The sequence below is a fragment of the Nannospalax galili genome, unplaced genomic scaffold, assembly GCF_000622305.1.
Source record: "Nannospalax galili isolate Female #2095 unplaced genomic scaffold, S.galili_v1.0 scaffold43, whole genome shotgun sequence".
NCBI classification, from domain to species: Eukaryota; Metazoa; Chordata; class Mammalia; order Rodentia; family Spalacidae; genus Nannospalax; species Nannospalax galili.
This window is the reverse complement of record NW_008353342.1, coordinates 4,744,246-4,767,791: the sequence shown is the minus strand read 5'-3', so window position 1 is coordinate 4,767,791 and position 23,546 is coordinate 4,744,246. Positions and strand designations below refer to the sequence as shown.

Here is a 23,546-nt window from a genome sequence, read left to right as displayed (position 1 = left end):
ATTTCTTCTTTAAGGTGTTTTTCATTATTTGGTTTGGTTTGAAAGCTTGAGTTTCCTCTGATCTGAAGGGGAGAAGAAAGTTTTCAAAAAACACTTATTTTTCTCGGGGTGTGGTGGTGCTCAGGAAGCTGAGGCAGGCAGATCTCTAGGAATTCAAGGCCAACCTGGTTTACATAGTGAGTGCCAAGCCAGCCAGAGCTATGTAGGCAGACTTGCTTGTCTCAGAAACAAACAAACCCAAACATTTATTTTTGTCAAGTGTGGTGGCATACAGCTATAATCCCAGAAATGAGGATGTTGGAGCCGGGAAATTCAGTTAGGCCAACAAGGGCTACACAATGAGACCCTGCCTCAAAAACAGCAGAATACTTGACCATGTGTCTGTTGAACTGTCTTGTAGTTTACTTGAAGTATTAGGCTTTTTATCACCTTCCTCTCCAAATACTTCTTACTGATGTGGAAGACTTCTCCTAATGAAAAGTATTTATACATAAAGGAGGGAATAAGTAAACATATTCTCTTATTGTGTTTAAAATATGGGTCTAAACCTGGGTTTTGTAAATTTTTTCTGTTCATGACTTGGATATATATATATATGATAGGTATACAAGTCAAATGTTTACTGGTAATCATAAAGATATTTATTCTAGAATAATAAAGATGAAAGAAAATTTACATATTAATGAGATAAGTGCTTCATTTTTACATAAAGAAATCTTGGCTGAAAACTTCATATTGTAAAACATAAAACATTTTTCAAAGTTGTTGGGTATCTTGATTTTTATTATCAGCAGTGCTAAGACTGCCATTTGGCATAAATTTGTAGTATAAAATGGCAGAAGTGTACTTAGGACTATCTTAGCAATTGTTGGAAATTCTGCCTTAGTCTTCCAAGCCAAAATTCATTGAGCACATGAATCTTAAATCAGTAACTCAAACAGTGGTTTTTAAAATCAAATGTTCTAACACAATTTAATTAACCCTTTGATCTGTGATTGCTTAGAAACCTTTCACTGTTGCTAAATTTTTCATAGCCCTTTATGGGTTTATGACTCACAATTTAAGAAGCTGGGTCTAAAGCATTATTAAAGAAAAAAAAACCGATTTCTGAACACACTGACTTTGTTATTAGTAATTGTCTAATTTTCTATGTAACTGTTTGTGGAAATGAGACTATCACAGGAATAAGTGTACTTAGCCTCTTCACCCTGTTTTCCCCTTTCTACATTTTTGGCTCCTTTCTTCTCAGTCCTTCTCATTTCCTCTCATCTAGTTTGGATTCTCTTTTTTTTCTATTTTTTTCTTTTCTTTTTTTTTTTTTTTTTTTTTTTTTTTTTGAGACAGGGTCTCCCTGTAGCACCAGCTGGCCTAGAACTCACAGAGACCTTCCTGCCTCTGCCTTCTAAGTGCTGGGATTAAAAGCATGTACCACACTGGGCTTGATTTTCATTTTATGTCACCTAGTATATTGTGGATAATTTGGGGGGTGGCGGGGAGAGAAAGGATTCCTATTTTAGGATTTTTGAGGGGTTGAGGGAATAGAAAAGGTTATACGCTTCAGTAAGAAAGAAATACCCCATTGTCAGTTAAATCAGTTCTGGTCAGTTCATCTTTTTGAATTATTGGAACAGCATCTTGCTGTTTATTGGGTCTAGAACTCAACATTGAGCCCAAGCTGGCCCCAGATTCTCTGTATTCCTGCCTTAGCCTCCTGGTGCACGGTACCAGGCTTGTGTCATCTTTATACTTAACTCCAACTATAGCATTTTTCTTGAAGAGACTCTTTTCTGTTGGCATTTTGAGTTGGATTTTTTTTGGTGTTTTTGAGACAGGGTCTCCCTGTAGCCCCAGCCGGCCTGGTACTCACTATGTAGACCAGGCTGGCCTTGAACTCACAGAGATCTGCCTGCCTCTGCCTCCCAAGTGCTGGGACTACAGGCATGTGCCACCACACCCGGCTGAGTTGGATAATTTTTCTGTTCTGTGTACTATAGGACATAGAGCATTCCTGATCCCTATTCTTTAAAATGTTATTGATAGCCATCACTAACATTCCACACATTTCTAAATGTCTCTACTGAAAAACCACTGACGTGGGTGGTTGCTGTAACCCCCTGACTAGTTCTTTGTTTTCCCTGCAGTTCCTTTTATAATTATTTATCTTTACTGGTTTTTATTTTATGTGTACAAGTGTTTTGTCAGCATGTAAGTGTACCACCTGCATACAATGCCTTTGGAAGTCAGAAGAGGGCATTGAATCTCCTGTAACTAGACGTACAGATGGTTTTTAGCCCCAGTGCTGGTTCAGTTCCAGGTTCTCCAGAGGAGCAACTACTGAGCCATCTCACCATCCTCCCCCCCTGCAGTTCAAATTTTATATACTGAAACTGTCTGTTTTTTGAGACAGGCCCCAGCTGGCCTGGAACTCACTATGTAAACCAGGCTGGCCTCTTTCTCTCAGAGATTTGCCTGCCTCTGCCTCCCAGGTGCTGAGATAAAAGGTGTATGCCACCAGCCTGACCCTCCCTCCCTCCCTTCCCTCCCTTCTTCACTTCCTTCCTCCCTCCCTCCCTTCCTTCCATGTATGAGGGAAACCATTATTTTAGGCATAGCTAAGATGCCACCCTTAATATCCTAAAGCAAATCTTAAGTTTTAAAGTTTCTTATTTTATAAGTGTTTTGTGTGCATGTATGTAAGTACACCCATGCATGCAATGCCCACAGAGGCCAAAAGAGGACATCAGATCCCCTGGAACTGGAATTAGGGACAGTTGCTAGCCACCTTTTGGGTCCTGGGAACTGAACTCCTGTTCTCTACAAGAGCAACCAGGCTCTTAACTACTGAGCCATTTCTCCAGCCCTTTATTTTTATTTTATGTGTATGAGTGTTTTGCTTGCTTGTATGTAAGTACACACAAATCGTGCAATGCCTGTAGAAGCCAGAAGGATGTCAGATCCCCTGGAACTGGAGTTAGTTGCTGTGTGGGTACAGGGATCTACACATGAGTTCTCTGCAAGAGCAACCAGTGCCCTTAACCACTGAGCCATCTCTCTAGCCCCAAATCTAAGTTTTTGGTTTTTTTTTAAAATTTATTATTTTTATTTTATGTGTATGCATGTATTGTCTGCATGTATGTAAAGTGCACCTGTGTGTGCAGTGCCCATGGAGGCCAGAAGAGGGTGTAAGATCCCCTGGAACTGGAGTTATGGACAGTTGTCAGCTGCCATGTAGGTGTTGAGATTCAAACTCCAGCCTTCTGCAAGAACAGCCAGTGCTCTTAACCGCTGAGCCATCTCTCCAGTCCCACAAATCTAAGTTTTTAAATAACTATTCTAATTGGTTTTTGTGCATGCTATTCATGAATCTATCTGTTGAATAAGTAAATATTAGCACCTTTGATAACATGTACTTTTCGTTTCCCTCATGTTTTGTAGATTGTGAAACAAATGAGTATTTTAGTTCTGATAACTGTTTTACTTTTATACAGCTTCTGGCATCAACCAGAAGGGATCAAGACAACATGCAAGCTGAGCTGAATCGCCTTCAAGCAGAAAATGATGCCTCTAAAGAAGAAGTAAAAGAAGTCTTACAGGCCTTGGAGGAACTGGCCGTTAATTATGATCAGAAGTCTCAGGAAGTTGAAGACAAAACTAAGGAATACGAGCTGCTTAGTGATGAACTGAATCAAAAATCTGTAAGATTTTGTTTCTCTCTTTCTTTCTTTTTAGGCAGGGTCTCATTGTGTAGCCTTGACTGGCCTGGAACTCACTGTGTAGACCAGACTGGTCTTAAACTCACACAGACATTCACATGCCTTTGCCTCCTAAGTGCCGGGATTAAAGGTGTATGCCACCATACCTGCCTTTGTTTTCTTTCTTACTACTTAAGTACAAGTAATGTTTGTTGAAAAGTTATTCACATATAAACATAAGATACTGGTAGCATTAGTTCTTAAGACTCTGATATCAACCTCACTTTTATATATGAAGTCTTGGAGGTAGAGAAAGACTGTTACATTTTTGGTTCCTAAAGGCATATTGCTGTGTGATTTAAATGTTAATTTAAAAGATAATGACTGTTCCTAATGTTAAAAGGGAAAAAAACACTAGTGTGTATTATAGTAAGGCTATTAGATGATTGTTCAAACTACAAACTAATAAAGGCATAAAAAGTAAAAAGTGGCCAGAAGTTGTGGCACATATTTATAATCCTAGTACTCAGAGGCAGAGGGAGGAGGATCACTGCAAGTTCTAGGCCAGCCAGGGCTGTGTGATGAGGTCTTGTCTTAGAAAAGCCAAAAGGGAGAAAGGGAGGGAAGAAGGAAATGCAATATAGTAGGTTCTGCAATAGGTGGAGACTTATTTGCTGTAAGGCAGAGATTGCCAACCTCCTGGTGATTATGATTTCAGCACTGCTCTCATGTTTTGCTGGTTACTAACACTAGCTTCCTCCTTAGAAATGAATTCTTAGAGTTGCAATCAGGACCAGCACCTATGTATCATCTCTTATTTGTGCTCACTTGTCTGAAAGTAGTCAGCACTATGAAATAGCAGCTCTGAAAGGTTTACTAGTCTCCCTGTAGCCCCAGTTGACCTGGAACTCCTATGGAGACTGTGCTGGCCTCATTCTCACAAAGATCAGTCTGTTTCTGCCTCCCAATAGCTGGGATTAAAGGCTTCATTTTCCTTTTTTTTTTTTTTTTTTTGTCCTTTTGAGACAGGGTCTCCTTGTAGCCCCAACTGGCCTGGAACTCATTATGTAGACCAGGCTGGCCTCAAACTCACAAAGATCTGCCTGCCTCTGCCTCCCAAGTGTTAGGATTAAAGGCGTGTGCCACCACTCCTGGAAATTTCATTTTCCATTTTTAATCTCCAATGTTAACAATGGTGTCGTAATGTATTGCCATGTGTATCTAAGAACATCGTAATTCTTCCCAAGTTGCACTTGTAGCAAACCTGAGTGCTATTTGGTAAAACAGTAGGTGAATCTTAGAACTCTAAGTTATTTACTGGTTTTGGTGTTTACGGCATTTGTAGTTGAGTTCAGATGTGGAGCTGAAATAAGCGCTACATTGTTGGCTATACATTTAAACAATATTATTGTTCAGTTGTTAAAGAAAATGTCTGGCAGTTTAATAAACATTTATGATAAAAACATGCTATGAGACTTCAGAAGGGCTACTATGTTGAAAACTGGGTGAACATAGGCTTCACTGATATCCAGAAACTTAAGGAACTGAAATGATGGCATCTATAATAAAACATATTGACTGAAAGTCATTATGTTGCATTAAAAACGTTATTTGATATATCTTTTTAATTTGGGCCAAATTGAGTTGACTTTGTAGCTTATATACCGGCTATTATTTAAATGTACAGTTAGGAGTAATTAAACTCAGTTGTATCACTTCATCATCAGCGCCTAGATAATTGCTTATATCATAGTATTAAAAGTAGTAAGTAATACGGCCGGGCATGATGATACATACCTTTAATCCCAGTGCTCTGGAGGCAGAGGCAGGTAGATCTCTGAGGACAAGGCTAGATGGTCTACATAAGGATTTCCAAGCTAATCAGGACTACATAGTGAGACCCTGTCTCAAAACAAAAATAATAGTAAAGAGGCTGAGCGTGGTGGTGTGTGCCTTTAATCCCAGCACACAGAAGGCAGAGGCAGGCGAATCTCTGGGGTCAAGGACAGCCTGGTCTACATAATAAGACTGTCTCAAAAATTTTTTTTAAAAAGTAGTCATAAATATAGAGTGTACTCTTTTCAGTGAGCATGTACAGAATAGATGAAGGAAGCATGCTTACCCTGGGGAAAGGAGTTCTATCCCAACTTTAAATTTGCTCAAACTAATTTTAAGACTCAAATATAGTAGATGATAATTGTGTCTAATTAATATTGAGGGTTCCCAGTTCTAGGTAGAAAATATCCAGTCTCAGGAATTTAATGAATTAGTATAGTCTATATACCTGTTTGACTGGAGTCTAAGAATGTAATATGCCTACTTTATATAGCGTGAGATGTTTGTTGAACTGGAACCTGTGCCATAATTCAGTATTGATCAAGAATCTGAAAGCAGAAAATACAGGGTGGGATTTGTAATGACTGTGATGAGCATTTGAAATGAGTTTCATCTATACTTGTTTCCCATTCTTGTTAGGCAACATTAGCAAGTATTGATGCTGAGCTTCAGAAGCTTAAGGAGATGACCAACCACCAGAAGAAACGAGCAGCTGAGATGATGGCATCGCTGCTAAAAGACCTTGCAGAGATAGGAATTGCTGTGGGAAATAACGATGTGAAGGTAATCTCATTACTAGACAGCCCACACTTTGACTTCCTTGTTGGGGTGTGCGTTTTTGTGCAGGTGCACATATACATGTTTGTGGAAACCAGATGTCAGCCTCAGGTGTTGTTCTTCAGCACCCATCCCCATTGGAGTTTGTTTGTTTGTTTTGTAATCTAGTCAGCCTATCTAGAGGTCTTTGTTTAGGAAGGTCAGCTGTTCCTCTTCTAGCAGCAACCAGTTGTCAATATTCCTTTAGATAAGATTGGGGTCTGCTGTTCATTTTCCCAGTTCTATGTCGGGTCACTATCTGGGAGTCCCTTTGGCCACCCTGGCCAACAACTCAAAAGAAGGTATCTACTATCTGGCATTCTTGCTTGTTATGTAGCCTTTAGCTATGTGTATGGACGCTTAAGAAATTATATTGACCCCTTTAATCTTTGGCTATACTTTCCTTTTGGGTGTTTAAGGCCATACAGTTGGCCCTGATAAACCTATTCATTTTCACTCTTAAGATTGTTTGAGGATCTGTTCCTTGGGGGTCACATGGGCTTGGGAGGAGCCCCTGGCTCCTTTCTTTTACCAGTTCCGCCTATGTGAAGATAAGTCAAAGGTCCTGCTTGACCATGGTTCGCTTCGCTTGGAAGCATGGAGGAAGTGATTCCTCTGTGTTGACCCTCCTCTTTGTAGACTGGACACTGGTTCAAGTCCATCTGGTGGGGTCTCGGCCTCCTTGATCAAGAGGACAGGTGACCCACCACAATTACAGGACATTGTGAGAGATGTGTGTTTGTTTTTTTAAACCGTGTTTTGAGCCAGAGTCTTACACTAAGACCTGAGGGTCTTCTGTGGGGATCCTCCCATTGGGTATACAAGTATGTAGCATTGCCACTATGCCCTGCTGGGTTTTTATGGGTTGGTTTGTTTGTTTGTTTGTTTGTTTGTTTGTTTGTTTTTTAAGTGAAGGTGCTGGGGATCCTTGTACTTGTATGGCATCCTAATATTACTGACTAAGCTATCTCCCCAGCCCTGCTACTTAATTTTTTACAAAGTTCTTTTACTTCACAACCATGTATGATAGGTGATATTAACTCCATGTTTTGTGTGTGTGCCTGTGTGTCTGTCTGTCTGTCTGCAACTTGCATGTGGGTGCCGGCAGAGGCAGAAGGTGTTGGATCCCTTAGAGCTGGAGTTGCAGATGGTCATGAGCCACCATATGTCAGTGTTGGGCTGGGAACTGAACTTGGGTCTTCTGGAAGAGCAGCAAACTCTCTTAACCACTGAATCATCTCACTAGTCCCTTAACTCAGTTTTAAGTAAATGAGAAAAGGGAGAGAATTAGGGGCACTGAAATAGAATTTTCACTAAGTAACCACACTGGATCATGTTCAGTTCCTTCCTCAAATATGTAAAGATTTTGTGCGTAGAAATTACCTTGCTGGGCTGGTGAGATGGGTAAAAATGCTTGTCACATCAGCTTGATGACCTAAGTTTGATCCCTGGAGTCCACAGTGGAAGTAGAGAACCAACTCCCAAAAGCTGTCCTTTGACTTCCACACTCACAACAAAGCACCGCTCCGTCACAGCACCTATACACATTACATACACTGATAATGATAATCAGTGATTTTAATTGCCTTACTGAATTTCTGTGTATGAATGTATTTGGTTAGAACAATGGTGAAGTAGCCCAGAGTAAACTCATAAGTGAATTGACATTTGGTTCCTTTATGTTTCTTATTTGTTTCATTTCTATGTATTCATGTGTATGTATGTGTAGAGGCTAGAGGTGGATATCAGGGTCGTTCCTTGTTCATCACTACTTTATGAGGCAGGTTCTCTGAATTGTAGTTCACCAAATCCAGCTCTTCTAGCTAGTCTGCTTGCTCCTGAGATCTCTTTTCTTTTGTCACCTCTGTGCCAAGATTTATAATCAGTCACCAATCCCGCCCAGCTTTTATGTGAGTTCTCGGGATCCAGGCTCTGGTCCTCACACTTGATAGCAAGTGCTTTACCTGCTGGGCTTTCTAGCCAGCCCTACACACTGTATTTTGAAACAAGGTCTTTCACTGAGCCTGAATTGGCTCTGATTTGACTAGACTGGCTGGCCAACAATACCCAGAGATGCTCCTGTCTCTGCCTCCCCAGTACTGAGATTATAAACACACACCAGTTTCCAGCTTTCCACATAGGTGCTGGGGAGTTCACATCCTCGTGCTGCCATTTCAAATACTTTAATCCTAAGTCAATGCCCCTTTTTTATACATTTTTTAAATTATGTATATGTGTTGGCTTGTGCACATGATTCCAGTGCCTATGGAGGGCAGAGGTGACAGATCCTCTGGAATTGGAGTTGTAAGAGGTTGTGAGCCAGTTGACCAGAGTGCTGGGAACTGAACTGGATTCTCTCCAAGAGCAGTATGCACTCTTAACTGCTGAGCCATCTCTCCAGCCGTACCTGTAGTTACTTTAATGGCTCAGTGTGTTAGGATACTTGCTAGCCAATCCTGACAACCTGAGATCCATTCCCAGCTCTGACATAGTAGGCGAGAACTGTAAGTTGTCCTCTGATCTCCATATGCACATCATTCACACACACGAATGAATGAATGAATGAATGAATGGACGAATGAATGTTTCCTGGCTTCTGTTGCAGAGGACCTGGATTCAGTTCCCATTATCCATATGGCAGCAAACAATTATTTGTAACTCCAGTTCTCTCTTCCGGCCTCTGCAGGCATTGCACCCATGTGGCATACTTACATGCACACTAAATACTCATACAGATAAATGAATAAACACATTTTTAAAGAAGGGCACATTCTTGGTTTCCCATGACTTAATGAATAATATTTTATATGTTACTGTAAGATTTTTCTAGTGTAATTGGGAAAAACAAGCATTGAACATGTTTTGCCTTTTTGGTGGGCAGGAGGGCAGTCTTGTAGCCCCAGCTGACTGAACTCGCTATTGAGGCCAGACTGGCCTGGAACTTCCAGAGATCTGCCTGCCTCTGCCTCCAAGTGCTGGGATTAAAGATATCTGTCATGACACCTGGCCTCTTCTTTTTTTTTATTTTTTTTAAGAGATGGTGTCCCTGTAGCCCCAGCAGCTGGCCTGAAACTCATTATGTAGACCAGGCTGGCCTACCTCTGGGATAAAGGTGTGCACCACCATTCCTGGCTCTTGGGTTTAACTTCTTTTTTTTTTTTTTTTAATTTATTTTTATTTTATGTGTATGCATGTATTGCCCGCATGTAGGTAATTGCACCCATGTCGTGCAATGCCCGCAGAGGACAGAAGAGGCTGTTGGATCTCTGGAACTGGAGTTATGGACAGTTGTTAGCTGCCATGTAGGTGCTGGGATTCAAACCTGGGTCTCTGCAAGAACAGCTAGTGTTCTTAACCGCTGAGCCATCTCTCCAGCCCCCTTGGCTTTAACATTTTATTTCATTTTTTTTTTCACAGCAGCCTGAGGGAACTGGTATGATAGATGAAGAGTTCACTGTTGCCAGGCTCTACATTAGCAAAATGAAGTCAGAAGTAAAAACAATGGTGAAACGCTGCAAACAGTTAGAAAGCACTCAGACCGAGAGCAACAAAAAGATGGAAGAAAATGAGAAAGAGCTAGCAGCGTGCCAGCTGCGTATCTCCCAGGTGCGTGTTACAGAACAGTTCTTTTTATCACAAAAAAAAGTGCAAATTTTTTTTAATTATAAAAGTTTTCAGGAAAATGAGCTTCTGTGTATTTTCCCGTAACAAAAAGCTTAGTCAGGTGTTTGTTTGCATGGCTTCAGGAAAACAACTTGAATGTTTGAACACCTGTATATACAAAGTATGAAAATTAACTAGAACTATGTGGCTGATTTACAAAGACTGGAAGGATTCTAGGGTGAGCACGAGCACTGGGACCAGTTTCCTTACTTTGGCTGCTGAGTAGTGGTGACTTGAAGACAAGACTTGTTCAAGGAGAGAAGCAAGATAATCACTGTCTCAGTTTGCAAGCAGCATAAACTGTAGATAACTCTAATTTATCACATCTTACCTAGAAAATGTGTAAAGTATTTTCCCAATTCATATCAGTGTATCTTTTCCAAAAGCATGAGGCCAAGATCAAGTCACTGACTGAGTACCTTCAGAATGTGGAACAGAAGAAGAGACAGCTGGAGGAGTCTGTGGACTCCCTCAGTGAAGAGCTTGTCCAGCTTCGAGCACAAGGTATTGGCTTCCAGTTCTTATTTTGGATAATTGTTCAGTTACAAAGAAATAAAATAGTAGGAATGTGGATAATTTGAAATAGTAAATAAATCAACCACTTCAATGTAGCTTTGAAATATTTGTTAAAATTGGAGAGTGGTACAGGATGATGTGAAGTTGGCCTCTGGCATCCAGACTCACACAAAAACATAGTGCAAACACATACATACTAGAAGAAAGAAAAATTGTGTCGCATATAATAAATGGTAAGGTTTCCCACAAAGTTTTGAAGTTCTAATATGTATCTATGTGTGTGTACAATTTTAACATAGGTGCTTAGAAACGATCTCGTTTCCCTTCATAATTTCAATACAGTGGGTACAACTGATTGTACTAGTGTCATTGAGTTTAGAGAGTTCTGCTAAAATACGTAGTTCATATAAAATCCATTTGTTCTTTGGTTTATATGAGGAATCTTAACAACACTTACTTTGGTTGTCTTCTTTCCCCCTCCCCCCCATATACAGAGAAAGTTCATGAGATGGAAAAAGAGCACTTAAACAAAGTTCAGACTGCAAACGAAGTGAAGGCAAGTTTCATGTTATATTGGATTCTTCTGTTTTTGTTTTTTTTTTTAAAGAATAAGCCAGAAGTCCTTTTTAAAATTTTATTATTTTTATTTTATCATGTATGCATGTATTGCCTACATGCACCCGTGTCTTGCAATGCCCGCGGAGGTCAGAAGAGGCTATCGGATGCCCAGGGACCAGAGTTACCAACAGTTGTTAGCTGCCACGTGGGTGCTGGGATTCAAACCCGGGTCTTCTGCAAGAACAACCAGTGTTCCTAACTGCTGAGCTATCTCTCCAGCACCGGATTCTTCTATTTTTAATCCATCATATTAGTCTGACTTTAATATTCTTTTCCCTTCCACACAAATTTTAGCAAGCTGTTGAGCAGCAGATCCAGAGTCACAGAGAAACTCATCAAAAACAAATCAGTAGTTTGAGAGATGAAGTTGAGGCAAAGGAAAAACTAATAACTGATCTTCAAGAGTAAGTATTAGCTTTTTCCCTTTCATAGTAGAAACTAATTCAGAAAGATTGACTAATCAGACAACAGGAAATAATAGGTTACTAATGGACAGTATTAGAAACCTGTAGTTGCTAGCAAAATTAGAACTTTTGAAATGGAAAAATTAAGATTTTTCACATTTTCAGTAAAACTTTAAGTTCCAGATCAGTCTAAAAAATTTATTAGACCTTTTGCTCTAAATATTTAGTAAAAGGTGGGGAGGGAACAAGGGATCTGTAGTTTAAACTCATTATAACTGATGTCTACTCGTGTGTGAACTGCTGCAGAAAAGTATCATTGAAAATTGTGGGGGGTTTGTTGAGTTTTTTGAAACAGAAGTCATCTTAGTTGATCTAGCAGCAATTGGGAGGCAGGGGATGGCAGATCTCTGAGTTCAAGGCCAGCCTGGTCTACATAGGGAGTTCCAGCCCAGCTGGGGCTAGAGTCCAAGCCCAGTGCAATGACATGTGCCTATAATCCTATGCTGAGGCAAAAAGATTTCAAGTTTCACTTCAGGATGAATATGTAGTAGTGTCCTCTTTCAAAAGCCAACAACAAAAAGTTAAATTTTGATGATGACATTCAGAAAACATGAGGTCAAACGTGTTAAATTCTTTTGTCAGCCAAAACCAGAAAATGATGTTAGAGCAGGAACGTCTAAGAGTTGAACATGAGAAGTTGAAAGCTACAGATCAGGAAAAAAGCAAAAAACTGCATGAACTTACGTGAGTATTACCAGAAAGTTTTAAAACATGCAAAACTGTAGATATTACTGATGGATACATGTCTTCTGAGTTGGTTTGATTTGTTGGGGATTTTGTTTTGTTTTGCTTTCTTGTTTCTTTTAATACATTTTTACTGAATTTTTATGCATTTCATGATACATCTTATTAATATTTAGAGCCTCCTCATCTGCATCTCCCCCTACCTCTCTCCATTTGATTTGTATCTTAGAAACCTGTACTGTGTACTTGCACTTTAGAGAAAGCAGGGTTTCATATAGAGTCCTGTTTCTCAGACTGTTTTCTTTGTTGCTGTATTTCAGAATTTATCAGAAAAACAAAGTATAATAATACATAATTTAGAAAATTGTAGGATCTACTTCTGACACTAAGTTTTGTCAAATTTGACTTTTCATGGAATGACACTGTTTTACCCTTAGCTTTTAAACAGAGGTTTTTTCCCCTGCTTTTTCCTCATTCACTTGGTTTTCCAGAATCCTTAAAGGTAGAAAACTTCTGATTATACTCTTCTGCATACCTTGAATTTTAAGAGATAATTTGAAAATGAACTACTATCTTTATAGAATGGTTTCACCATAAGACCAGTTCAGAGTTGATTTTTAGAAAGGTTTTGCAGTGGGCTAGGATTGTTGCCAGTAGGTAATGTGCTGAGTTTGCACAAGGCCCTGGGTTCAAGCCCCAGCACTGCAGGGGGGCAGAAAAAAGAATTCTACTGAATTACAGTATCAACAATTCCCACTTAATCCATATCATGTTGGATAAATAACAGGATATGTAGCATGTTTTAAAATAAAAATTTGAGCCATTCTTTATAAGCTGCCACACACTGTTTCCATTGTTGTAGGAGGAATGTTACTCTATAAACTATACTTTTAACTCTGTGTAGTTTTCTTTTTAAAGAAACTGAAATCTATAAAAAATTCTTTGAAAGGTACATGGGCAAACTTTTGTTTAAATACAAGCCTCTTTACATTTGAATTTAATAACATTCTTTCATATAAAAAGTTTGATTTAATTTTTGTTAAAGTGAATTTTTGGGTTCAAGTTTGAAAATGTATATGTACCTATATTCTACTACTAGGGTAATGCAAGATCGACGGGAACAAGCAAGACAAGACTTGAAGGGTTTGGAAGAGACCGTGGTAAGAAAAATGTGAAAATAGTAAGATTGGGAGTCATTTTTTAGAATTTTCTACCCTAGTTATCTTGAGTTTAAGACTGGTGTTTTTGTTCTTAATTCAAGGCAAAAGAACTTCAGACTCTACATAACCTACGCAAGCTCTTTGTTCAGGACCTGGCTACCAGAGTTAAAAAGGTGATGCAACAGTGCTGAGGGGCATTAACAGTAAAGCTGCTTGCCGTATGCAATTTTTCCTTAAAGATATTATTATTATTATTATTATTATTATTATTTTGTTTGGTCTTTTTGAGACAGGGTCTCCCTGTAGCCCCAGCAGTCCTGGAGCTCACTATGTAGATCAGACTGGCCTTGAACTCACAGAAATCTGCCTGCCTCTGCCTCCAGAGTGCTGGGATTAAAGGTGTGTGCCACTATGCCCGGCTAAGATTTTATTTATTTTGGATATTTGTGTTTGCCTATGTGAATCTTGGTATTCTTAAGTAAAATAGTTTTATGTTGTTATGTCCACGTTTGTGTTGTTTAAGCTCAGGTATTTTGACCTTTTTTCATCATACTCGTTAACCTTCTTTTCTCAGAGTGCTGAGATTGATTCTGATGACACTGGGGGCAGTGCTGCACAAAAACAGAAGATTTCCTTTCTTGAAAATAATCTTGAACAGCTCACTAAAGTGCATAAGCAGGTAATAAAAAATACCTAGTTTGATGTCTTCAACAGCATAAAAACCAAAAATTGAGGAGTAGAAAGTGTTTTAACCTTTCAGGGCCCTAAAAAATTTTAAGCCCTATGCTATTCCATTATTTTATTAAGCAGCTATACAGATTAGCAACTTTCAGGGAAGTTAGCATTTTTATGTAGTCTAGATTTTTTTTGAGACTGGCCCTGACAGTCGTACTGTGTAGCTCAGTAACCCTGCCTCAGCTTCCCATGTGCTGAGATTATAGGTATGCCTAAGGGGGAAGTTAATTTTTTAACGACCCTGTTTAATAGACAAATCCAATGAAAAGGTATATCCTTATTTCCTCTGTAGGGTTTCAAGTGTGACAGTGTTTCTTAGTTTATTGGACAGGGAACTTGGCAGCTAAAATAAAGCTTTCTCTTTTTTGAGTTTTTTGTCCAGTCTCTGAAATACATAATTAATGCAACAGTTCACATATTTTATAAGAATACTAATTTTTTAAAAATTTAACTGTTACTGCAAACCTGAAACTTGCACCAGTGTAAAGCTAAAGATACTTTTAAGCTTTTATTAATATGTTTACTTGTGAAGAGTCGGGTAGAGTGCTTGTCTAGCGTGCATAAACCTCTGGGTTTGTTCCCTAGCAACCCCATAGAATTCTACATGTTGGTATGTATCTGTAGTCCTAACACTGGGGCATAGAGGATGCAGGTCTGGGTCATCTTCCACTACTTAATGAGTTCAAAGCCAGCTTGAGATGAATAGCAAAACCCTGTCTCAGAGGGACGTGCCTAAAGGGATACCCATTTTACAGCATTAGTGTTTGGTTAAAGAAAGCACTGTGTACTAGTGTTCTACTTCACTGTCTGGTACAGGAAGGTAACAATCCAATCTACCCCCATAAAAAATAACTAACTAAACATGGCTAGGATGTAGCTCTGTTGCTAGAGTGCTTGCCTAGCATACAGGAAGCTCTCAGTTTAATCCTCAGTACCACATAAAACTGAGTATGGGAGCATATGCTTGTGATCCTAGCACTGAGGAGTCTAGGGGATCAGAAGTTCAAGGTTATCATCTGCTGCAGAGCAAGTTTAAGACTATCCAAGCTACATGAAACCCTGTGTCAAAACAGAAAAGTACCTAAACAAACATGCACATTGTGAAAAATGTGTCTCTGCTATGTATAGATACATGTGTTGTTTCTTGCATGTTGCTACCTAAATTAATGGGAATGCTCAGTAGAAAATGTAGTTCGACTTTTCTAAAGTGCAATTATGAAACATTCATCTTCTCAAATCATCTTGTTAAAAACGCTCCATATTTTCTCTGTATACCTTCAGTTGGTACGTGATAATGCAGACCTTCGCTGTGAACTTCCTAAGTTAGAGAAACGACTTAGAGCTACTGCTGAGAGAGTGAAAGCTTTGGAGTCAGCCCTGAAAGAAGCCAAAGAAAATGCATCTCGAGACCGCAAACGCTATCAGCAAGAAGTAGATCGGATAAAGGAAGCAGTCAGGTCAAAGAACATGGCCAGAAGGGGGCATTCTGCCCAGATTGGTTAGTAGAGTGTGCTGAATACAACCTTTAAGCTATGCCTGGTTTAAGTCCTGTTGCTTAACTTAAAAACATTATCTGTTTTTTCTTACTGTTTTGTTAGGATGATATTTCTATGTTTATTTTCTAAATTGCTAAAGAGTGGTACTGTTAGGGAAGAAGATACTAATTAACAGAACAGGTAGTTAAATAGCTAGATATGGGCAAGGCTAGGAGAAAACTATATGGACCAATAATATTAAAGCTAAAAGAGAATTGAAAGTTAAGTCATCAACCTTTACTCTCCACTTCAGGATTATTATGGGACAGAAATCAGATTGTTAAGAGGGGCCTGTTGAGATGCCTCAGTGGGTAAAAGCACTTCCTGTGCAAACCTGGGTTTGATCTCTATTTCCTATGGGGAAAAGAGAACTGACTCCAGAAAATTGTCCTCAGATCTCCACATGCAACAATGGCACCCATACACCACACTCACATACACATAATAATAAATTTAAAATAAAATTTTCCAATCAATTGATAAACATTTTTGAAGTATTAACAGGTAAGAGATTGTGTTAACTGGTTCTGGAGAAAGGGATATAACAAAAGAGAACTCAAGAAACAAAAAGGTGCTGAGCATGCCTTTAATCCCAGGACTCCCGAGGCAGAGGCAGGCAGATCTCTGTGAGTTCAAGGCCATCTTGATCTCCATAATGAAAGAAAAACCTGAGTAGTCATTGCATTTGTGGTTAAGCTCTATTCTAACTCCATCTCTCTTTCTTACACTAGCAAAGCCTATTCGTCCTGGTCAGCATCCAGCAGCTTCTCCAACTCACCCGGGTACAATTCGAGGAGGAGGCACATTTGTTCAGAATAACCAGCCAGTGGCGCTGCGAGGTGGAGGCGGCAAGCAAGCCTAGAAAGCCACACATTGGCAGGTGTGGAGTCATGTCTGCTTTTGAGCCACAGCTACATGTGGGAATGCCGAGCTACTTGGATTAGGCTTTGGGATTCATTTTTTAATTTGTATGTAATTTTGTGACAGTAACTTAGTATGATTTCTTTATTTTATGGTTTAGATAATCTATATTTTTAGATTTGTGTTGTTACTATTTCTAAAACTAATATTGGATCATTTGTAATGCTCCTTTGTATTCTACCTAATGGAGATATACCCTGGTTTATAACATTCTCTTTACTAGAAATTTAATAAAGCACATTAACTTTTTCCAAAATAGAAATTTCTATATGTGAAATTTGAAGTATGAAATATCTTTAAGGTGGAATGCCATGTATGGACATGTTTAGGGCTCTTCATGCATTCCTTTATAGAAGGACTGCACAAAATTGTATCTTAGTAAAAAGTATTTGGTTACATTCTTTCCAGCATTGAATATCAATAGTTTGTAAGCTTCTAATAGGCCCAAAATTGATTCTTAATGAAGTTGGATTTTATAAGCATATTTATTGATCCATTTACATTTCCTTATTATTATTTTTTTTTCCTTTGGTCTTTTTGAGACAGGGTCTCCCCGTAGCCCCAGCTGTCCTGGAACAGCCTGTAGACCAGGCTGGCCTTGAACTCACAGAGATCCGCCTGCCTCTGCCTCCCGAGTGCTGGGATTAAAGGCGTGCACCACCATGCTGGGGGACATTTCCTGTTTCAAACAAGTTATTTCTTTGTATTTCTTTTCCTTTCACCTATTGTGAGTTGTTTTGGTTTTTTTTTTCTAACATTTCTGAGCTTTCTTCCTTATTTCCTTGTTTGGGATGAGTGTCAGTGTCGGGGCATGCATGTAGAGGTCAGAGACAACTTCCAAGACTCTACTCTGTCCTTACATCATGTGGGTCCCTGGGATCAAATTAAGGTTGTCAGGCTTGTGGGCACATACGTTACTTGCTGAGCCATCTCACTGATTCAGTTTTCTTTATTTTTATTTCCACAAGTAATATCTTTTTCTTTCAGGAAGATAAAGAGTATCACAAAATATCTAGAGCTACTACCGAGTATGTTGGGTATATATTTTGAGAGCTTTGTAAGGTTTAAGCTATTTTAATAACATACTGTGCCTGTTCACGTATGGTATTTGATAGCTCTGTTTTAATTTAACAATCCATTCTGAATATTTTCTCCTACCGCACAGTTAGTTAGTAGCTGCCTAATAGTTCATGATACTTTGCAGGAAGTCTGATTTTTAATTAAGAAGTCCTATAGGTGTCAAAACTGAAAATTAAAATACTAGATAATTATGTGATAGGTAACTTATTGCTTCTGAGAAATACTAAAGCTAGTTTATCTTTGCTTTTTGTTTTGACATGGTGCATAATGCTGTTTCCTAACATTGAGTAGAAATTGAAACAGTAATCTAGAGAGTTCAACAATTTAATATTCCCTATTTTCTATCCAGTATGAGATTTAAGTGAGGGGCTGGAGAGATGACTCAGCCGTTAAGAGCACTGGCTGCCCTTCCAGAGGACCCAGGTTCAGTTCCCAGCACCCACATGGAGGCTAACAGTTGCCTCTAAATCTAGTTCCAGGGGATCCAATGTTTTCTCCTGGCCCACCTGAGAGATGGGAGAGTCCCTGGAGCTTGCATCTCATTGGGCAGCTAGCTTAGTCAGTGAGCTCCAGTTTCAGTGAGCGGTCCTGTCTGAAAAAATAAGATTGATGGGGCTAGAGAAAGGACTTAGCAGTTAAGAGCACTGGCTGCTCTTGCAAAGGACATGGGTTCGATTCCCAGCCCCCAATGGTGACTAACAACCGTCTGTAACTCCAGTTCCAGGGGATCTAATGCCCTCTTCTGACCTCCTTGGGCATTGTGTGACACGGGTGCACTCACATACATGCAGGCAGTACACTCATACATGGAAAAAAAATAAGATTAATATTTTTTTTAAATCATCACTATAAAAATAAGTTATGAATTCATGACTTAACTGATGAATAGGAAAAGCCGCATTTTTCTGTACAGCTATAATTACATTTACACCTAACAATTAAAGTGTGTAATATTATCTAATGTCCAAATTCAGAATTTTTTTTTTGCCTTCTCTTTTCCTCTTCCTCAGGGTTATAAGGACCTAACTCAGGGCTTCACAGATGTTAGGCAAACACTATACCACTGTGCTATATCCCTCAAAATCTCATTTCTTTTTAATTTCTGGTGTGGCTAATTTGTTTAACTAGGGCATAATCTAGGACTGTTGTGTGAGATTGTTTTTTCCTCAAGTTTCTTTTAATATGGAACATACCCCCACCTTTTTAGTGACCGTGACTTACCAGAGACACATTCCTTCTGGATGTGTTTAATCATATGTGTATTTACGTGTTTCTGCCCCCACTCCCAGTTGCCATATATCAGTATAGATGAGAAGTATTGATTGATTTAGCATAAACACTTTTTAAAGTTTTATTTTATGTATATGAATGTTTTGCTTCCATGTATATATGTGCATTACCTGTGTGCTTGATGCCCATGGAGGCCGGAAGAAGGAATTGGGTCCCCTGGAACTAGAGTTAACAGTTTTGAGCTGCAGTGTGGGAGCTGGGAGCTGAACCTGCAAGGATAGCAAGTGCTCTTAACCACTAAGCCATCTCTCCAGCCCCTGCCATTAACATTTTTTGATTGGACCCTGTTTTAGTAACACTGTAGACAGAGTAGTTGATGTTCCTACCAATGAGAGATACAACCTCCCTACATGCCTGTCCCCTTTGGACAAATAACTTCAAATCCCTTTTATTAGTAAGATAGAAACAGTTTGTGAGAATTGCATGAGTTAAGATATTATGTAGCACTGAGCGTTTAGTAGACAAAAGCTGCCCTTCTCCCTTTCTGGAAGAGGGAGCTAGGCAAAGGGATTTTTGGTTATTGTTTTCATGTTAAAATTGATAAACTTTTGGGGCTGGAGAGATGGCTCAGCAGTTAAGCGCATAGATTGCTCTTACAGAGGACTGGGGTTCAGTTCCCAGCACCCACATGGCAGCTAATAACTGTCCCTAACTCCACTTCCAGGGGATCTGATGCCACCTTCTGACCTCTGTGGGCATTGCACAACACAGGTGCACTTATACACATTCAGGCAATACACTCATACACATAAAATAAAAATAAATAAAATATTAAGATTGACGCATAAACTTTGAATTCATACTTCATTTGCGTAGGATAGATCATGGTGTCTGTAAAATACATACAGTTCATCTTTAGTATGATGGCAGGTTAGCTCAGAAGGGAAATGGTAGCCAGCCAGCTATTTATAGGTTTGTTTTATTGCTGGTCCAAAAGATAGTCATTTTGTATTTTTTTAAAACTTTTTATTTATAATTTCAAGCTTTCATAAAGTATACCAAGAATTTCACAAATTTGTTTTCTATGAATAAAGGATTAATTTTTGTTACATATTTTTAAATTATGTATGTGGGTATGTGCATGTGAGTGCAGGTGCCTTTGGTGGACTTGAGTCCTCTGAAAGAGCAGCACGTGTTCTTAAACCTCCATCTTAGTTAGTTCTTGTACTGGTAATTTTTTTTTTTTTTTTTGAGACAGGGGCTCCCTGTAGCCCCAGCTGGCCTGGAACTTGCTATGTAGACCAGGCTAGCCTCGAACTCATCCCCCCACCCCCCCACCACCCCGGCTTGCTCTCCCCACCATCTCCCTCTCTAACCCAGGTACGCGTCAGTCTCCCAAGTGCTGGGATTACAGATGTGAGCCCCCATGCCCAGCTCTGTTTTCTTTATTAAATGATTCATATATCAGCCCCTCTATACTATGGTATTATTATGGAGAATAAAAAAGGTCTGACCTTTTAAACATTGTTCTCCTTATCAGTAGTTATAGTTACTAGATAAGTAAAAGAAGTCTGATCATTTTTAATATTGCCTTAAAATTAAATTTTGGGGAAAGTGGTCAAAGCTATTGACATTTTATCTTCTCATTTGATTCTACATAGTTATCCCAAACATTATAGACTAAAATTGTCTCTATGCTTTCTCCCATTTCAGGTATTGAAAAGCAGTTGCTGTATGAAGAGGACATAGTTATCAAACAGTCGTCCAGTGACTGTAACCGCTCTCCCTGGATTGTAGAATTCTAATTTTTTAATGTGTAAATTATTCCTGGCCTGTACAGCTGTTTCCTACCCACTCTTCTTGCAAACTCTGCTGCTTCCCAGCACAACTAGAGTGCAATTGACGTCTTAGGAGGGGAAAATGACAGTTTACAACTGTGGCCCTATTTATTACACAGTTTGTCTTTTATGTCTTAAATTTAGTCTTCACTGTGCCAAGCTGACTGTATCTTATAGGACTGTGCTTTTTGTATTTGCGTTTTGTAATATGTGTGTGTGTTTTTAATCTAGGTTTAAATTACCCAGCTGCTACTGCTTTTTGTTTTTCTTTTCCTACTAAAATGTCTTCCCTTTTTTTAAGGGAAAATGGAACATTTAGATTAAATGTCTTAAATTTTACCACTTACAACACTACATGCCACAAAATATATCAAGTCAGTACTGTATTTTAAAATCCCTTGAAATGAAATCAGGGTTCAGATTGCTTGTATGGTCTCTAAAGTTTGAGCACTGAAACCTTACGACTGTCTAACCAGGCATTTGAGACTGAGCAGGCTCCTTGATTGTTATCTCATGAAATGCCTATTGCATGTTATTTTGAATAGAACTATTTTACATATCGAAAGCAAATCTCATTTTAAGAGGGAGTTTGGAGATGATTCTGTCTCCCTTCTTCCTGCTTCCATACTTAATATAGCTTGGTAGGATAAGAATGCCTGGCTGCTCTCTGGTAATCCTACTAGTAAGATAGGAATTGGGTGGATGTTAACATGTCATCTCTATATAGGAAATGAATTAAGGCATCGTAGAACTAAGCAGTTTTATATTGTTAGATAATTATATTGGCTGATGGAAATTTATAGCCTTGAAAATTGAGAAAAAGTTGTGAAGGAACAGAAAAGATACGCCGTAAAGTTAAAAATACAGAGGATACAAAAAAAAAATTAGAGGTAAATTTTGCTCTGAAATCCCAGAGGTGTTTTAACCTGCTATACTAAGTCATACATTATAATTTATTTGTTTAGTCTAGAAACAGTAAATTGTTTGAAAAATCACTAATAATCCTCAAATAAATTATATTGTTGGCCATAGTGCACAATTTTGTAATTAGTGCTAAGTGTGTACTTATTTTTAAGTGTGCCACTTATTTTTCAGATGATTAAACTAAATCAAGTTTATTTTAGGAAACTATAAAAGAAATAGGAAAAGAGATTTCAATATTTGCTTCATCAGTGGTAGGGGTGACTGCAATGGTGTTAACAGAAATTTGCAGAAAATGGGATGTTTGAGGTTATTCAATTGATAGAGATACTTGGGAAGTTTTGTGTTAGGATCTGGCTGGCAGAAATTTTGAAATTTTTATATAGATATTTGTATTACTAATTTGGAGCCATAGTCAGAAGACTCAGATCATAATTGGCTTATTTTTCTATTTCCTTAACTATTGTAATTTCCACTTTTATAATAATTTTCATTTGAAAAATAAATTTATTTATTTTTTTAACAGTCAGAAATCTTTGCTGTCGTAGTCTGCAGCCTTTAATGATTGTGTTGCTTTTATGATTGATCAAAAAGAAACACTCCACAAACTGAAGTAAGACCTCGATCCAGTAAGATAGAAGCCACACAGTTAATAAAGAGCACTGCCCCTTCCTGGTGGCCATTTTCTAAGTGAGAGGCATTTGGCTGCATTCATACAGACTTTTTTGTTTTCAAATGAAAACTTGCTGCTTTGGCAGTTTTCATAAAGGAAACAATTTCTTTCTCTTGCTGAATATAGTAGTTTTAAGATGTATCATGGGTATTGGTGCTGTGCAACACACAATGAATTGTTAACTAGCATGTGGTTCAGAAAACACAATGTTAGGTTTTAAAAATATCTTCATGTTTCTTTTTATTTATAATTTCAAGCTTTCACAAAGTATACCAAGAACTTCATAAATTTATTTTCCATGAACTGCTCTTTTTTTGCTATGATAAGTCATTCCAGCATTTACTCTCATAAACAGATACTTCTGGTCATCTAGAATATTGACAATATTTTAATTTGCAGTGTCTTTTGTGACTGGATATATTGATGTTCCTCTGACTGGTATTGGTAAATGGTTCAGAAGAGAAACTTGGTGAAATAAAAAAGTAATATTTATTCGTGGTTATCAATTAAATTATTTGCCTAACTTAAGGAAACTACTATGCATAACTGAATTTATATGCAACTCTCATTTGACTTGAGGTAACAGAAGAGTCTGAGTCTACCTGTGGAATGTGTTGGTTTATTTTTTTCAGTGCTTGAAGATACATTCAGACATAATTGGTTTGGGAAGACACCATGTAATTTTTAAGTTAACTTGCATGCTATACATGTGTTTTGTGTTTAAATAAATGAGAAACTTTTTGAAATGTGCTTGAACTTTACTTAATGAAGTATTAGATTGATTTTTGCCTGATTGAGTAACCTGTTCTGACAGAATAGTGCCATAGTGTGTGTGTGTGTGTGTGTGTGTGTGTGTGTGTGTGTGTGTTCTTCTGTGTTGTTGCCTTTTGAGCAGCAGATAGGCTGAGACAATAAGAGCTAGAAATGAATTATTGGTTTCATTTTTGTAACCAGTATATTCTGTATGGCTCTGCTCATCTGCATCTATCTATCTATATCTATCTATCATCTATCATCTATTTGGTCTTTCTTGAGACAGAGTCTCCCTATAGCCCCAGCTGGCCTGGAACTCACTATGTAGACCAGGCTGGCCTTGAACTCACAGAGAAAGGTGTCTGCCACCACTGGCCTTTTTTTTTTTTGGAGACAGGATCTCCCTGTATA

The 23,546-nt window shown here is 38.5% G+C and overlaps 1 protein-coding gene across 1 annotated transcript in view; it reads left to right on the top strand.

The window, feature by feature from the left end:
- Positions 1 to 23,143, top strand: part of Kif5b (kinesin family member 5B) — a 54,814-nt gene extending 31,671 nt beyond the window's left edge. The window contains exons 14-26 of the mRNA XM_008850545.3: positions 3,489 to 3,695; positions 6,168 to 6,311; positions 9,762 to 9,950; positions 10,394 to 10,511; positions 11,018 to 11,079; positions 11,436 to 11,545; positions 12,188 to 12,289; positions 13,389 to 13,449; positions 13,551 to 13,622; positions 14,024 to 14,128; positions 15,466 to 15,682; positions 16,451 to 16,599; positions 20,664 to 23,143. Coding sequence (XP_008848767.1) covers positions 3,489 to 3,695; positions 6,168 to 6,311; positions 9,762 to 9,950; positions 10,394 to 10,511; positions 11,018 to 11,079; positions 11,436 to 11,545; positions 12,188 to 12,289; positions 13,389 to 13,449; positions 13,551 to 13,622; positions 14,024 to 14,128; positions 15,466 to 15,682; positions 16,451 to 16,581 — 1,518 coding nt within the window. The 3' untranslated portion in view covers positions 16,582 to 16,599; positions 20,664 to 23,143. The remainder of the gene's footprint in view (positions 1 to 3,488; positions 3,696 to 6,167; positions 6,312 to 9,761; positions 9,951 to 10,393; positions 10,512 to 11,017; positions 11,080 to 11,435; positions 11,546 to 12,187; positions 12,290 to 13,388; positions 13,450 to 13,550; positions 13,623 to 14,023; positions 14,129 to 15,465; positions 15,683 to 16,450; positions 16,600 to 20,663) is intronic.
- The last annotated feature ends 403 nt before the right edge of the window (positions 23,144 to 23,546 follow it).